The 16,780-nt window shown below is 36.7% G+C and overlaps 1 protein-coding gene across 4 annotated transcripts in view; it reads left to right on the forward strand.

Moving 5' to 3' along the window:
* Positions 1-16,780, forward strand: part of LOC150102972 (transmembrane channel-like protein 7) — a 482,602-nt gene that overhangs the window by 145,721 nt on the left and 320,101 nt on the right. For all 4 annotated transcript variants that reach the window (XM_090398586.1, XM_090398588.1, XM_090398587.1 and 1 more), the window contains exon 4: positions 14,329-14,477. In XM_090398586.1, the coding sequence (XP_090254712.1) occupies positions 14,329-14,477 (149 nt within the window). The remainder of the gene's footprint in view (positions 1-14,328; positions 14,478-16,780) is intronic.

The following is a 16,780-nucleotide window of genomic DNA, read 5'->3' on the forward strand; positions in this document are numbered from 1 at the left end:
CTGGATTCACCACCACCAAGAAACCCTGGCACCCAGATCTGCATGCAGTAGTTGAAATGGGGTCTTATCAAGGCTCAATAAAGAGGAACAATAACCTGCTTGTCTCTGCTCGTCAAAGTATTCTTCAGTAACCAAGTGATTTGATGAGCTGCTTTAGCCACTTTTGCTATGTGCACCCTATACTTTAACTTCCTATCCACTAGCACTCCCAAGTTTCTGGCTTCATCAATTTACTGGAGTACAGTTCCACCAATATGGTATACTTCTGGTAATCTTTTCACCCCAAAATGCATAACCTTACACTTTGCCACATTATCCTGATATCCATTCTCCTATGCCCAGTCTGCCAAACTTTTAAATCATCCTGCAAAATGTTGACATCATCTGTATTAACTATTGCTCTATCCAACTTTGCATCATCGGCATATAACTGAACAGTTCTTCTCAGATCCCATCCTATATTTTCAATGAACAAATTAAACAGTAGTGATCCAAGAATAGAACCCTGTGACATGCCACTAGTCACATGCCTTCTTTTGGACTCTACTCCTGAATAAACTACTCTCTGATATCTCTCCATCAACCACTCTCCTATCCATCCTCACATGGTGCAGTTTACTGATTAGAATTCCATGTGGTATCCTGTCAAAGGCTTTTGCAAAGTTCAGTAGTATCATTATCTTTATCCAACTCAGCTGTCACTGTATTATAAAGCATGAGCAAGTTACTGATGAATTACCTATCCTTCTCAAACCATGCTACCCCTATACAATATCCCAGGAAATTCCATTTATTCATTCCTGTATTTTGTTCTCGATCAATTTCTCCAATACTGACAACTCCTGATATGCTGATTGGTTGATAATTTGCTACATCAGTCTTGGAGCCTCCTTTATGCAATGTAACTATTTTTCCCCCTCTTTCCACCTCCTTGGGACTAATCCTATGCTGAAACTTAGATTAAACAATATGGTCAAGGGCACTGACAATTCCCTTTCCCTTGCTGCTTCATGTACAACCTGAGCTGGTATACCATCTGATCCAATAGCTGTATTCAAATTAAGATTTTGTTAATATGCTTCTTCTTAAGTATTCCTGCAAATGAGCAGGTTCTTCTCTTAGTAGCAAAAACTTTCCTTCCACTCTCTTTCTGTTCTGAGCCTTCTCTTTCAGGGTTGTGTATCTGTCTCCATTCAGCATGTCATCTAACATTATTTTCCTTACTTTTCCTCTGGGTATTTTTCCATCTATTTTTCCTTCGATGGCATCTCTGATGATTCCATTTCCTTTTCTCAGAATATTTTTGATCCAGTTTCCTTTTCTTCTTTTTATCCTCTTTAACAGACTTCTTTCTTCTTCTACTCTTTTTAAGACCTCTTCATTAGTTATTTTATCTGTCCATTTGATTTTTTTCCATTCTTCTCCAAATCCACATCTCAAAGCTTTCCAAAATCTTAATTTCTTCTTTCTGCAATGTCCAAGTTTCAGCTGCATAGATGGCAACACTTCACACATAACATTTTATTAGTCTTTTCTTTAGGTTTCTGTCCATTTTACTTCTGAATAAATTCCATTTTCTATTAAAGGCATATCTTCCCATCGCTATTCTTGCTTTTATGTCACTTGTTAATATGCTATGCACATCAATTTCATTTACCTCAGTTCCCATATCAGCTTTTGGCTCTCTCTTTCCTGCAATATTACCACCTGGATGATATATTCTTGCAAAGTGTTCACTTAGTAATCCTATTTCAACTGATTCAGTTATCTCTCTGCCATTGTTTTTCTGCCATATACATTCTTTCTTTTTTTGCAGCATATTGAAAGAAGTGTTTGGGATTTTCTTTAGCCTGCATTGCTAACTTCCTTTCATAATCTGCTTTTGTCTTTCTTACCACACTGGTTACCCTTCTTCCCTGTGCCTTGTATTATTCATGTGCCCACAGGTCACCTTTCTCCTTAAATTTCATCCACAATTGTTTCTTTTTTTTTTGCTTTCAGTAGTTAGCAAATAATATTGATGATATTCACCTATTTAACTCCCACTTGATTTACCTCCTGACTCAAGGTATGCAGTCTGCCATTACCTCCCCCAAACACTCCTTTACCACTTCCCATGGGTTATCAAGATCCAACCCGTCCAGTTTTACATGTTATGGCACTGATCCAACAATCTCCTAAGTTTGTTATACTTATCAGCCCTGTTATTCTGCATATATCCCATCTTAACCAGAAATTCCACACAGGTCAACTCCCAGATCAAGACCATATGATTACTCTCGCCAATTGGTGGCAACGTAATCATATTTGTTATAGACAAATTCTCAGATGCAGTTACTAGATCGAGCACTCTCGAACCCCTAGTATATTCCATCACATGCTGTCTCAGGTAATTATCCCTTAGTAACTGCGAAATTCCATTTCCTTCCTCCCATGCATCCTCTCCTCCTTCCAATCTATGTCACTTGAAATCACCCATAATAATTAGCTGTTCGACACTCATTGAGTCTATTTGCTGATGCATACTATCTCCATCATCTTTTCCATCCCCTGGTCTATCAAACTGTCTAAGCAGCATCAAACTGTATATTTTGTTCTACTGGCCTTGGTCTCACACCTCACATATGCTATTTTTACTGGCCTGCAGTTGAACGTCTACTTTCTTTGGTTGCAGTTCATCTGCTATCATCAATAACACTCCCCCCCCCCCATTATTTTCTCTCTTTCCTTCCTGAACACACTATATCCTTCACATTCTATTCCACTAACTATATCATCTTCTGTTAGTCATGTCTCACTAGTGCCAATAAACTTTGGTTAGGATGAGCCAACCAATGCCAAAAATTCCTCCTGCTTGTTCTGAATTCTCTTGGCATTAGTGTAGTACATAAAGTGCAAAAGACCCACTGCTATCCTAATGCTTTATACTAACCATCCCATTCTGGTTTGTTACCAGTGGTACTAACTTAGGCATATTATTCACATTCTTACACCCATCTGCCTCACTGATGTCTGAATATCCACTCAATAGCTCTCCCCCTCCCCAAAAAAAGGCTTTAGATTCCCTGATTCTGCACATCCACTTTCACTTCTTTAACACTTTTTGTCTCTGAATACCAACCAAATCCATTCAGATTGTAAGCCATCCTTTTTGTATAAGTCTTTTTACCTGTCAAACTTACTCCACACATCCACAAACTCCACACCACTCCTCCTGCATAACTTATGCATCAAGTCATTCACTATATTATGGCCCTCCTCAGCTCTACTCTGTCATACCATGGCAACAGACTCACTATCCTAACTCTCTCACTCTTTTCTTTTGCTACTTCCAGTAATTTTTTCATGTCTTCTCTCATGCAATACTTTTCTCCTTTTAAATCATTCGTTCCAGCCACTACAATTATTTCTTTCACCCTACCCTTTTGTGTTCTAATAACCTCGCTAACATCATTAATTTTCATACCCAGAAATCATGATTTTGTCGAACTCTCATCAATCACACCTTTTATGATTTATTCACTATATGACACTTGCTCCTTGAATTTTCTTTGTCTCTTGGTCAGGTCCTTTCTCTTATTTTGCACTTCTCTTTCTGTTATCAGCTGACCCATTCACCAGACATTTCTGCATTCTCTCCAGCTCCCACTTCACTCTGTGCATTGCTCCACACAGCCGAGATATCTCCCTCAGTGCAGCCAACTTTTCATTCTTTACATCAGTCATATACAGTTCTTTCATTCAACACTTTTACTCTCTCTCTCTCTCTATCAATCATGTCATATTTAATCTCGCTCTCAGTCCTATTTGGCATTACATCACGCATTTTCAATTGTATTTTGAGTTCCTTTCACTGCTTCAATCTCTTGACCTGAGATGCACTTTTGATCTTTGCTCTCATAGCATTTTTGGCACATTTTCCCACCAACTTTTCATTCTTTACATCAGTCATATACAGTTCTTTCATTCAACACTTTTACTCTCTCTCTCTCTCTCTCTATCAATCATGTCATATTTAATCTTGCTCTCAGTCCTATTTGGCATTACATCACGCATTTTCAATTGTATTTTGAGTTCCTTTCACTGCTTCAATCTCTTGACCTGAGATGCACTTTTGATCTTTGCTCTCATAGCATTTTTGGCACATTTTCCTACCACTATTGCCTTTAATCCAAAATTGTTTTCATATTTTATATTTTGCAAATTTTGAATCTTTGCATAAATCATAAAACTTACAAATGTTGCTTTTTTATTATTCACCAAGAAAACTATAATAATTTTCAATGTTTTAAGAGAAATTTTAAAACTTCTTAATATAAACCACTTTTAAAGCATTGTAAACTATACTGAAAGTAAAACACTGAAGAAAGTGCCTGTAGCAGATGCAACAAGCCTTTGTTATGGAATGGCACATGATAAGCAGAGGATTTACCAATTCATTGTATTTGTTATGATGCATGCCACAGGAATTTTTCTGCTTCAGCTAGCCAAGTTAAATATTTCTACTAATTCAGCTGAAGTAAAACCAAATATTTTGTGCATCTCTGATAATAAGGGAATGTAATTTCTGGAATTCTTCAGGGACAAATATGTCACGCATCATACAGTAAAGGAATTGGTTTTTAGAATCAGAGGATCTGATTGCAACTGAGAATGTCTTCCTTGCTTCCAGATGGAGAGTGATCATGTTAGTCTTGAATTGGAGGATGAATAGACATAGGCATATCAAGGAGAAAGGAATTTATGGGAAATTAAAAGGCAGATGATTATAATAATTTTGATACATAATCAGCTTGGTGTAGTTCCATGGATGGAAGAAATGGAAGTAAGAGATATCACCAGTGCATGGGAACTATTGAAAGGATGCTACTTTTATTATTTCTGGGATACTTATCCAAAGCATTGTCTTCAAGACCTGCACTAACATAGTGATGATAACAGATGTAGTCATTCATGCAGTTAGTTCAGGAATTCTAATCTTAGACTTTTCTGCCACTTTGACCATTAGTAGGTGAAATCAGCTTCAGGGCCCATGGTAAACAGTTGGATAACTTTTTTTTTTGGTCTAGTGGAATACTCTAGCCATTGGCTAAGAATGTATCTGTATATATGGAATTCCACATTAAGTTCATCAGTAAGGTGGCGGCCACTCTCACTGTTGAAAACTCTTCACCAACCCATATTTCCCATTTATATCATCACCATCTGCCAACTTTTTAATTATACTTCCCTCCGACCTCTCTCCAAATCATCTCCATACTCCCCAAAAAAAACTAAGTGACCAAATCTGCCCAGAGCAAGTCAGATTTTGACCTAATAAAAGTCCATAGCAGAACCACTATTTCCCCACTCACACGTGCTCATGATCCTTCCTTGTCATCACCACCACCACTACTACTATTATTCTCACAACTCTAGCAACATGATCTCTAAATTCCTTCTTCTTGTTGTGCTTCATGACAGGCTTACCCCATGACAAGCTCATTAATTGCACATGATACAACCTATACCTGCTCTTCAGATTTCAAAACTTACTCTGGACAGGAATTCACTCATACATTCCACACAGACATGCCCAGATCTTGTATATACAATTAGTCAACACTTACAAGACAACACTCTCATCGGACTCTCCAATTCATCATCCAGCAACTGTGTCCCAAATATCAACCTAGCATGTATTTCTTTGCCATCTAACACACCACAGTGTGAAAGACTGCCTAAACACGATATCCCTCTCTCCACCACCAAAAAACATGCTGACCATCACAGAGAATCTGCTGCTTCCATCATCACCATCATCAACCATCCTCATTTCCAGTGAAATTTCAGACACACACGAACTTCTTCATTCTCCACAGTTACTCTTTCTACAAAGGCAGTAACTCCTTCTACAAACATTCAGGGGTGTATACAGAATTTCTTGTTCTTATGGTCTTCCTCACATGGGTCAGACTTGTAGAAATTTTGAAATAAGAAAGAAGGAACAACTTAGCAATGCAACTTATAATAGAGAGAAAAAAATCAGGGCTGGCTTGCCACTCTTCCAGGATATCATCATGCTAGGAATGGGACAAAACTTCAGAAACTTACTTGCTAATTAGATTAAAGAATGTAACACTGTCATTCATTTACATGGTTCACTCAACAACAACAACCAAGGATTTATCCTAAATGATATCTGGAAATGATAGATTAGATTGCATACCGTATGTGACTTCAGATTTTCAGTTAATCATCTTCAAAGAATGTTAGAAAACAGTTGACATGTGCCACACAGGCTCCACGTGCTTTGATTGTTAAATAATTTATATTTCTCTTATCATTTTTTATTTTTTTTTTAATCCTGTAAAAGCCACTTATCCTGTATGGTGAAAGTAGTTTGTGTTTAAAGATATATTTTTATATGTAAATGACCATTCCAAATCTAATTCTTTACATAACTACTGGTGGTTAAAAAGTTTACATTATCAACATAAATAATCACTTTATACAAATCAAAAATCCTGCTGACCATTGAATATTGTTCTCACATTTGGGATGGTGTCCCTAAATGCTCCCTAAAAATCCTTGACTCAGTACAGAAGAAGGCAGTTATATCGAAGACATATCTCTCAAATTCTCTCCACCACTTTATCATGCAAAATGAACTCAGTTTCTGCTGAGTTCATTTTCTGAATATTTAATTCCATAGCGACTGCTCTTAATAATTTGCATCAGTAATTCCTCTGTTCTGTATATAAAGAAAGACACATGCGTTAGCTGACTACCATTCCATTGCATTTCATTTCCAGATTCACAGAACAAATTTTTGTTCAAGAATAAAACATTTCATCCTTTCAGAAGGTAAAAAAATGTATTAGTAAATTTGCAGCCAAAGCATTAAATATGTTTTCATGAATAAAAGCATTTATGTCAGCCTGGCTGATTGAATAGAGACATCTAAGTCTGCAGGCTGTAGTTTAAATACCAATGCAGCATGAATGTTTAAAAATGTCTTTTGGTGGCAAGTAATTTCATTGTCTGATTGAAATCACTATCCTGCTTATATATACCATCTGGATTGAAGTGATTTGAAAAACTACCATGTTTGTGCTAGATATTATATAATCTGCTGTTAAGCATATTATATAATATAATGTCTAGCCCACTGCAGCATGCACTACAGATTTACTGCCCTTCAGTAGTGGCAGTGTCATTAAAAGAAAAAAATCCTTCTACTGCTTTCCTTTGAACAGTCCCATGTCTTATTTATCTTAAAATGAGTACAGTCTGCAATTTCCCAAATTTGCTGTTAAAAAAAAAAAAAATAGTACTGAGAGTCAGAAGTATATACTGTTTTTTTTTTTATGAAACATGCAAATTGTCTGTCACTAGGATGATCATTTCAGACTTATCTTAATTCATTAGTTAGCAAGCAACAAAATTTCCAAGTTACTTGTAGTCATCTTAATAGTCAGTTCATTTTTAGTATTCAAGAGGTATGGATGCATTTTTGGAAATTATGGAGACAACTACCGTGTTTGAATAAAAACTTTAGTTTACTATTACTAAAATTTTACAATTCGACGTTTCGACCTTTATGTCAAGGTCATCTTCTGGAGCGTACAAATATACACAAGAAACAAGCTATATTACAATCATACTGGTTCGTTAAAGACATTGACTAACCGCTACCACAATTGTTGGCCTGACCTCTGGTGAAAAAAAAAACAAAAAAAAAAACATCAACGCTAGAGTCCTATTATTTGTGTTGTCTATTATATACATATATTAACATCATTCCAGCCAGTTTGAGAGAACCAGGTTGTGATTTTCATTAGAATGGGTAATGAAGGCCTTCATTTCAGTAAGATATTATTTCAGTTACAATGTCAGAACAAGTGTTTGAATCATTAGAGTAGAAAGAGTAATCAGACCATTGAGTAAAGGCATAGAAATCTCAAGTGAAAGGTCATTTCACTTGGTGCCACTGTAGTGTACAAGGCTGAGAGGGGATTGATCTGTAGAAAAGTTTATGTCTGATATGCCAAGAAGAGAGCAGACATCTACAGTATTGTGTATCCAGGTTGGAAGGGAGATAATTTCAGCAGCTTATATAACAACTTTTATAACAACTTTTACTAATGTTCATTTTTTTTAAAAAAAAAAGAACGGAATGATTGAAGTCTCTATATTGGATATTCTCTTTATTGGGAGCAGGAGGATTTTTGATGTGTATTATAAACCTTCATGTGCAGGACATTATCTTTATGCCTCATCTCTTCACCATCCTCAAAAAATAGGCATAAGCCACACTCTAAAGAATAGAGCATTTTTGGTTTTATAGAATAATGACTGACTCAAGACAACCCCAGACTCTCTCATTGTTCTCAATGGCTATTATTATTAAGAGAGATCTCTAGGGAGTCAGGGACTCATTGAGAGAGGCCACATGCTACACCCACCAGTTATCATACTTATTCTTGAATTCATTCACACTACTTGCCCACACAACATCCAATGGCCATCCATTTCAATTGTACACTACCCTATGAGATAAAAATCTATCCTCACTCTCCTTCCCTTCTTAGCAGCATTCATTCTCAGCTTCCAAGGATGCCCTCTTGTCCTTCCCCACCCTCCATAAAATGAAAAATTCCATTAGCTGAAATTGTGTATGATCCTTTCAGAAGTTTGCAAGTCTCAATCATATTACCTTTCTTTCTCCTGTTTGCTAGTGGAGAGAGTGCAAAGGAGAGTGTTAAAAGCAATCAGTATTCCACAATCTGATTGCTTTTAACACTCTCCTTTGCACTCTCTCCACTATCAGAATCACAAGAGAGACCAGACCTGAACATAGTAGTCCAAGTGAGGTCATATCAAGGACTTGTAAAGATGCAAAATGACATCCTTATCTTTACATGTTGAAGTTCATTTCAGCATTGCAATTATTTTTGAGTTGTATTTTCAATCTTTGCTACATGGCCCTCTGAACTTCAACTTGCTATCTACTAACACTCCAAGATTTCTAGCCTGATCAGTTTCTTCCAGCATAATCCCACAAATATAATACAACATTGGATATGTAATCCCACTGAAGTGCATGACTTTACATTTACTGGCATTGAACTGGCATCCATTTTTCCATGCCGACAATTCCAGCCTATTCAAATCATTCTGCAAGTACTGCATATCAGTTGCATTCCTGATTCCCTTACCTATCTTTGCACCATCAGCAGATAGCTGTATGTTGCCTGTCAAATACTTCCTAATATCATTAATGTATGGATTGAATAACAGTGGACCAAGGACTGATCCTTGTGGAACACCATTAGTTACCTTAAATCTTGCATACTCACATTCCCCGTATACCACTTTTTGATATCTATCAGTCAGCCATCCTCTTATCCACATTAATATTTTATAATCCAAACACATAATTTCCAATTTATGCAATAGTGTTCCTTGCTGTATTCTGTCAAAAGCCTTAGAAAAATTCAAATAGTTCATGGTGTATCCATTCCCCTTGTCTAGTTCAATGATAACATTATTATAGAATGTGAGCAAGTTGCTAAAATATTACCTTCCCTTAGTAAACCAATGCTGTTCATTGCAAAGTAGATGTTCACTGTCAACCCATTTCTCTGAATGTGAGTCCTAACCAATTTTTCCAAAATCTTGACCACCACTGAGATACTGATTGGTTGATAGTTAGATATGTTGGTTTTAGCACCATCCTTATGCAATTGGATTACCATACTATTTATTATTATTATTATTCCTGATACCTCCAAGGAGTCCGAAGACTCATCGCGGGAGGACACCTACAACTGTCTCTACACCTAACCTCTACTACGAATCATCTCCATCAACGCCATCTACCGCCCACCTTCAACACCACCACAACTAGTAATTTTTGTCTGTAAATTGCGTGTGTTCTGAAGGGCCGATTTGTATGTATGCAGGATGAAAAACCCGAGTTTCCGGGAGAAAAAACCCTGCTACCTCCGTATGAGATCGGCTAACTCACCTTCGATTGAAATCAACCAGATAAAGATTCCTCCCGTCGCGACGAGAATCGAACTTAGGCCTATTCCAATCGAAGGGCGCAATGTACCATCGTTCTTCCAATTGCGCTACGGAGGCGCTCATTTATTAGAATGAATATACATTCATTTCATTCCTGCAGAATCTTCCCTGTTCTGAAACTCAAATTATATAGCCTGGTCAAAGGAATAACCAGTACAGCTGATCACTCATTTAGCACCTGTGCTGATATCCCATCAGTCCCTATTGCTGAATTCTTATTCAGTTTGTGTAACAGCTCTAATACCTCCTCTTCATACACCTGAGTTTCTTCAGAAGAGGTAGCAGTTGAACGTTTTCTGTTTTACAAAATGATGACTGACTCAAGACATAACTCCAGACTCTCTCATTGTTCTAAATGACTATTCCAAGCAAACAGTTGAGAGGATTTTATTTTCAGACCCTTCTGCTCCCAATAACTATAATACCCAACACAGAGACTCCATCATAATATCATACATTGGAAGTTTATCAATTAAAATAGCTTCTCCTTTGAAAGATCACAACATCAGAGTAACTTTTAAATCAGTTCAAACTGTTCATAACTTCCTGAGGTCTCCTAAAGATAGCACACTTTTCTACAAATACCCAGCGATATATAGATTCCATGCTTGTGTGGTTTAGTCTATATAGGACAGACAAGCCATGGATTGAGGTGAGAAAGGATCATGTTGCTGAAACACAAAAGAAAAGATTGATCTGGTTTGGCCAGATCAGTCTTTTCAATCAATATTGCAGTTGATTGAATCTATTTCAACCATGCCTTATTTAGAAGAGAACTTTTATTCCAGACTTTTGAAGAAATCTGTTGCAGTCATCCATTTCCATGGATAACTGTAACAGATTCCTTCAAAACCATGTACTGACTATAAAGGATATATGGAAATCTCCCATTTAATCTTTCAACAATAGAGATTTCAGTTTCCTCAGCACTTACTTTCTATCACTAACTGCAGACAGCTAATTCATGTCATGCTTTTTTAACATTTATTGTTTAGCATGAACTTATCTATTTGCATTGTAATGGTTTATTAGTGTTTAATCAACTTTGTATTTACTTTGTATTTGTGTTTGATCTTTGTATTTGTCGTTTTTTTCTGTGTATAAGACTGGGGTCCCAAAAATTGGGGGTCGTCTTATACATGTGGGGGGGGTAACCGGTTGAGAGACCTGCTGTTGTGGAGATAAGGTACTGCTGGTACCTTGTCTCTATGAACAAGCTTCCGCCAATCACTAGCCTTTGTTAACTCTGTTGATTGACGTCATTAACGGCTGATTCTAAATAAACCAATCAGAATTCTGAAAGCATTCATATGTCTGCAACTCATTGGTGGGGTAAGTTAACGCATTAACAATATTTTAAGCACTATCCCATAAAAATGTCCAAAAATGAAAAATGATTGCCATATAAATAGCGAAGTTGAAGCAGATCATCAGAGAGACAACGTGGGAATTGCAAAAAGTTGAGAGACGTTTAAATGAGCATAGGGAGAAAAAGAAAATTGAACAGGAAAATAAGAAACAACAGAGCAAGGAAACAGGTAAGTCAAGAAATAACGAAAATCAGGTAAGTGACATTGTTAGTAAAAAGAAAGAAGTTATTTGGTATGGTGACTCTATAATAAAACATACTATAGATGAGAGAGTTATAACATCGAGTTTTCCTGGAGCGAAAATTAAAAATATAACTCAAATAATTCAAAAACAGAAAAGAAAAACAAACAAAATCGTAATTGCAGTAGGTATGAACAGTTTAACTGGCGATAAGTTCATTATGAGAGAGGACATGAAAGGGTTGCTGGAAGAGGCGAGAGTGAAGAGTGAGAAAGTGAAAAATGTTATTTTGCCTCTTTGCAAGGCCTTGATAAGACCTCACTTGGACTATTGTGTGCAGGTCTGGTCTCCTGCTTTCCATTGTGATTCTGATATCGAGAGAGTACAAAGGATAGTGTTAAAAATGATATCAGGATTGTGGAATACTGATTATGAAGAACAGAGTAAGAATTTATAGACTGCAGACACTAGCAAACAGGAGAAAAAGGGGTGATATGATTGAGACTTACAAACTTCTGAAAGGGTCATACAGTATTTCAATCAATGGAATTTTTCAATTTATGGAGGGTGGGGAAAGGACGAGAGGGCATCCTTGTAAGCTGAGAATGAAGACTGCCAAGGAGGGTGTGAATGCTAGATTTTTCTCTCAGAGGGTGGTGCGTGATTGGAATGGATTGCCATTGGATGTTGTGAGTGCAAGCAGTATGAATGAATTCAAGAATAAGTATGGTAGCTCGTGTGTGTAGTATGTGGCCTCCCTCAAGTTTCTGACTCCTTGGAGGGCTCTCTTAATAATAATAATAATAATAATATTCTTCAAAATTCGAGTTAAAAGTCATCATTTATGCAAAAGAACATGGAAATAAAACTTCAGAGAGACAGTTTGGACCTCCTACCACTGAGTGTATGATTAGACAGTGGAGAAAAACAGGAAGAACAACTACTCAAGATGCCAAAAAAGAAGAGGACCTTAAGAGGAAAACCAGCAAAATGGCCAAACTCAGAGCAGAGGCTTAAGACTTGGATTATGGAGCAGCGCCAGAGTGGGATATGTGTATCAACCAAGCTTATTCAATATTAGGCAAAAAGGTTTGCATGAGAAATGAACATTGCTGATTTCACAGGAAAAGTAAAATGGTGCTTCAACTTCATAAGGAGAGAAGGATTGGCCATGAGAACACGAACCAAGTTAGCCCAGAAAATGCATCCCTAAAAATGCATCTTAGTATGTATCTTAAAAATATTACCCAATTACTAAATATACTCATACTTTGAATATTTTAAAAAATATTAAATGTGTTTTGTTTTATTTTAAAATATTGATTTCTTAATTTCGTTGTCGAAAAAGTAGGATTCGTCTTATACATGGAAAAATACGGTATATTTGATTTGATGTGTCTAACCCTGAAGAAGCACCAGTCCTCTTTTAGCTGGTGAAACTGTGTATTAAGGCTTAAGTGCTGGAAGAAACTCATGTTAGAAGTTTAATGGAGTGAAACATCACGGGGAAAGGACAAACTCCCTGTTCTTTCAGTTCCTGGTGTATTTAGAGTTCCTTGTTCCTGCAAGTTGGTCTACTATGGACAGACAGAAAGATCAGCTACCATACACATGGATGAACTTAAAATAGCTCATAGCTCATAGAATCAATTGGAAAAAGACCACCATGCTTCATCACAGTAAATTTAGAAAAGAAAGCCTGTTTTTAGAATCTGCTGCTGCTCTTAAAAATCAGCCTAATTTGAATAAATATGGTTACATAAAACTTCTAAAAATATGGGAAACACTAATACTTAAAGATCCCAATTTATATCCTAGACCATCTACAGGTGCCTATAGAGGGCACTCCACCTAATTTGGACTCTAATCTTTCATCAATGCATTTCACTTAGTTTTGTGTTGCCTTTGTGTCTGTGTTACAGGTATTGTACTGTATTGTCTCTATAACTCTATTGTACTGTAATGTCTCTATAACTGAGACAAAATATTGGAAAAATTAAATATTATTTTCAATCCTTTTCCAGTGCTGTTTCACTCCATTTAAATTTCTAACATGAGATGGTGAAACTAGTTGGTGTAATTTATTTATTTAGATGATGACTAATAAATTCCTGTGTTTTATGAATGCCATTAAGACATTTTGTAGCTTCTGATTTTGAAATGTTTAATCACGTTCTAGTTTTGTCTTTATTTGCCATATGCTCAAACTTTGGAAATTGGACTCATGCTAATGTAAACTTTTTATTGGCAGTTTCCTCCTAGGAATAGAATAATTCTATTCCTCCTAGAATAATTCTGTATGTGATATATATATTTACGACAATGTATGACAAATGATAACACTGAGTTTAATAGGTCGTTAAATCACATTAGTTTCACCATATATGCTAGTGGCTTTTTCTGGGTTAGGAAGAACAAAAAAATACAATAAGCGGTAAACATGAACCGTTACATAATTAAAACTGAACATGATGTTCATTTAGATGGTTTTAACTAAGCTATCTATATTATGACGACCTATTAAACCCAGTGTTAGGTCATTTGTTACATTCATTTTTTGGTAGAAAAATCTACATACTCATTAAAAGACAGTGTAGTTTTCTGATAAATCTATAAATTTGATGAATTGTTGATTTCAATTTAATAAAAAAAATTTGTATATAGAATAAATATTATAGCAGTCTTTACATGTGTATTGTCGTTTAGATGATTTGATCATTTTACCTGCTGAGAAGTTTGACAAGGAACTTTCAACCTTTGACAGGCAGAGAAATTCTCACTATGCTACGCTTCGACTTCGTAGTGGAGTTGTTCGATCATGTCAGGCTAAGATGGATGCAGAGAATATCTATAAAGTAATGAGAAACGAGACTACTTTAACATTATTGATATTTTGTTTTATGTTATTTTATCACCAAATTGCAATATAACATTGACATAACTGCTGGGCATCCATCAGTTAATGTTAAGTCATGTTCTCTTAAAATATACATTCTAGTACTGTTTGCTGCAGAGATAAAAGGAACTTTTAATGACAGTTTGATTTATAATAGTACACTTCCAAGATTTATAATGGCACACTTCCAGTCCTGGATGGCCCAGCAGAGATACTAAACTGGGACTAATAAAGAACACACACATACAAAAAAAAAAAGAAAATATCATACATATGGGTCATGTTGTGAGGCATGAAAATCTCCAAAAAGATTTATAAGAGAAAAAAATTGAAGACAATAGAAAGAAAGGGAGACAGCGACACACATGGTTCAAAAATATAAAGGACTTACTTGGCCTGTACTATGCAGAGAGCAGCCCAAGAGAGAAATAGATTGAGATCCATGATAACCAACCTTCTGGATGAAGATGACATCTAACAGGATATGACTCTGATAATCTCTATATCAGTCACAGGGACATTTTTTTTCATTGTTTATCCCTTCCATGCGAGACATATATTTGTGTTGGATGAGGATGAGGGAGGAGAGGATGTCCCAATGATGGCCTTTCATTCTTCCTCTTTTCTATACTTCTTGTATTTTTTTTACTTGAGTCTTTTTTTTTTACCATCCCATCCCCCAGACCATCATTGGGATCCCATTCTCTGACACTTTTGATGTATGACATGATGTGTGACTTGCAGAGATCTATAAAGGAGGATCCTGGTAGTCTTGCATTACTTAGGCCTCTGCTTTGGTAAGATGGGCAGGCCTGGATGGCCCAACCCAGATCATTTGGCTAGTGGACTTGCCCCCAAGGTTCCTTGTGGGTTGCAGTAAATCAAATTGTTGACTGGTATATATATTCTCCACAGTAACCTGGCATTCCACTTCCAAGCATATACAGGGTGTTCGGGATAAATTTGACAGTTTCGTAAGGAAAAAGAAAATCTTCTTTGTATCTATTAAATTTAATGAATTGACAAAAAAACATTACAGGCAGAGTTAATTACAATACTATCAACAAGATTTACTCAAAATAACCACCATTAGCATCGATCACAGCTTCAATTCTGCTTCGGAACCTCGAACAAGCTGATGCTACAGTCTCCCTGGGAAGGGCCGCAAAAACTGTTTTAATTTTATCCATTAACTGGGCTTTTGTATTACTGGAAGTGCGATTGGTGTCTTTTTCAACTGCGCCCCATACAAAATAATCCATGGGGTTAAGGTCTGGGGAGTTTGGAGGCCAAACATTTGGACTGGTGAAGTCGTAGAAATTTTCAGACAACCATTTTTGACTTTTCCCAGAGGTGTGGCAAGGGGCCGAATCCTGCTGCCATACATACGGCCTACCATTGGCTATCCTTGTTATCCAGGGCTTGACTACAGTTAGCAACTCCACGAACAAAGCCCGAATTCCAATGCCAGGGTTCTTCAACACCTGTTCCTGCAGATTTGCGAGGAATTCTGCTGTACGAACGCAATCAGATCGTCTGCTAGGGATCTTTCTTCTTGCTACATCCTCGTAGTCACCATTGCAAGTCTCTAGTTCATGCCTGATTGTTTTTACTGTATTCAGGGAGCATTGGGCAGCAGTCGTAATATCCTTATTTTGATGGCGGGCACGAATCATCATGATACAAGTTATTCTCTTCCATGATTCAGGTGGGTTCCAGCTATCCATCCTTTCTGACATCTTGTATATGAATGAAGAAGGGTCCAAACTTTTAAATGAAGAGAAGTGTGTGTTAATACATGTAACTTACGGAAAAATATAATTAATTATAAATATGTCAAATTTATCCCGAACACCCTGTATATCAATTGCCAGATAGTGGGCAAGCATGTGGAGCTCTGTGGTGGGTAGGAATCCCTAGCACCAAACCAAAGAAATTTTTGTCCTTAAATTTTCCAAGGCTCCTTACAAAGCCTCAGCCATATTTTCTTATATTAAAGGTCTGTGCTCTAGAATTGACTCCACTATATGTTGCCTTTTTGCACTCTCTTATTACACCAGTGTATATCCTGCAGTATGTAAATTAGCCTACATGTATCCTATTCTTAGGAAGGGTGACAAATCTTCACTTCAAACTGCCCTCCAATTTCCTTTACCTCAGTTCTTTTTAAAGTAATGGAAAGACTCATCAACACCTTGCTGCCTTGAAGGGCCAACTAATAAATGACCAGCAGTATGGATTCCATCATCACAGCCAATCAGC

Source organism: Typopeltis vanoorti, chromosome 9 (assembly GCF_054136105.1).
Source record: "Typopeltis vanoorti isolate ZY-2024b chromosome 9, IOZ_Tvanoo_1.0, whole genome shotgun sequence".
NCBI lineage: Eukaryota > Metazoa > Arthropoda > Arachnida > Uropygi > Thelyphonidae > Typopeltis > Typopeltis vanoorti.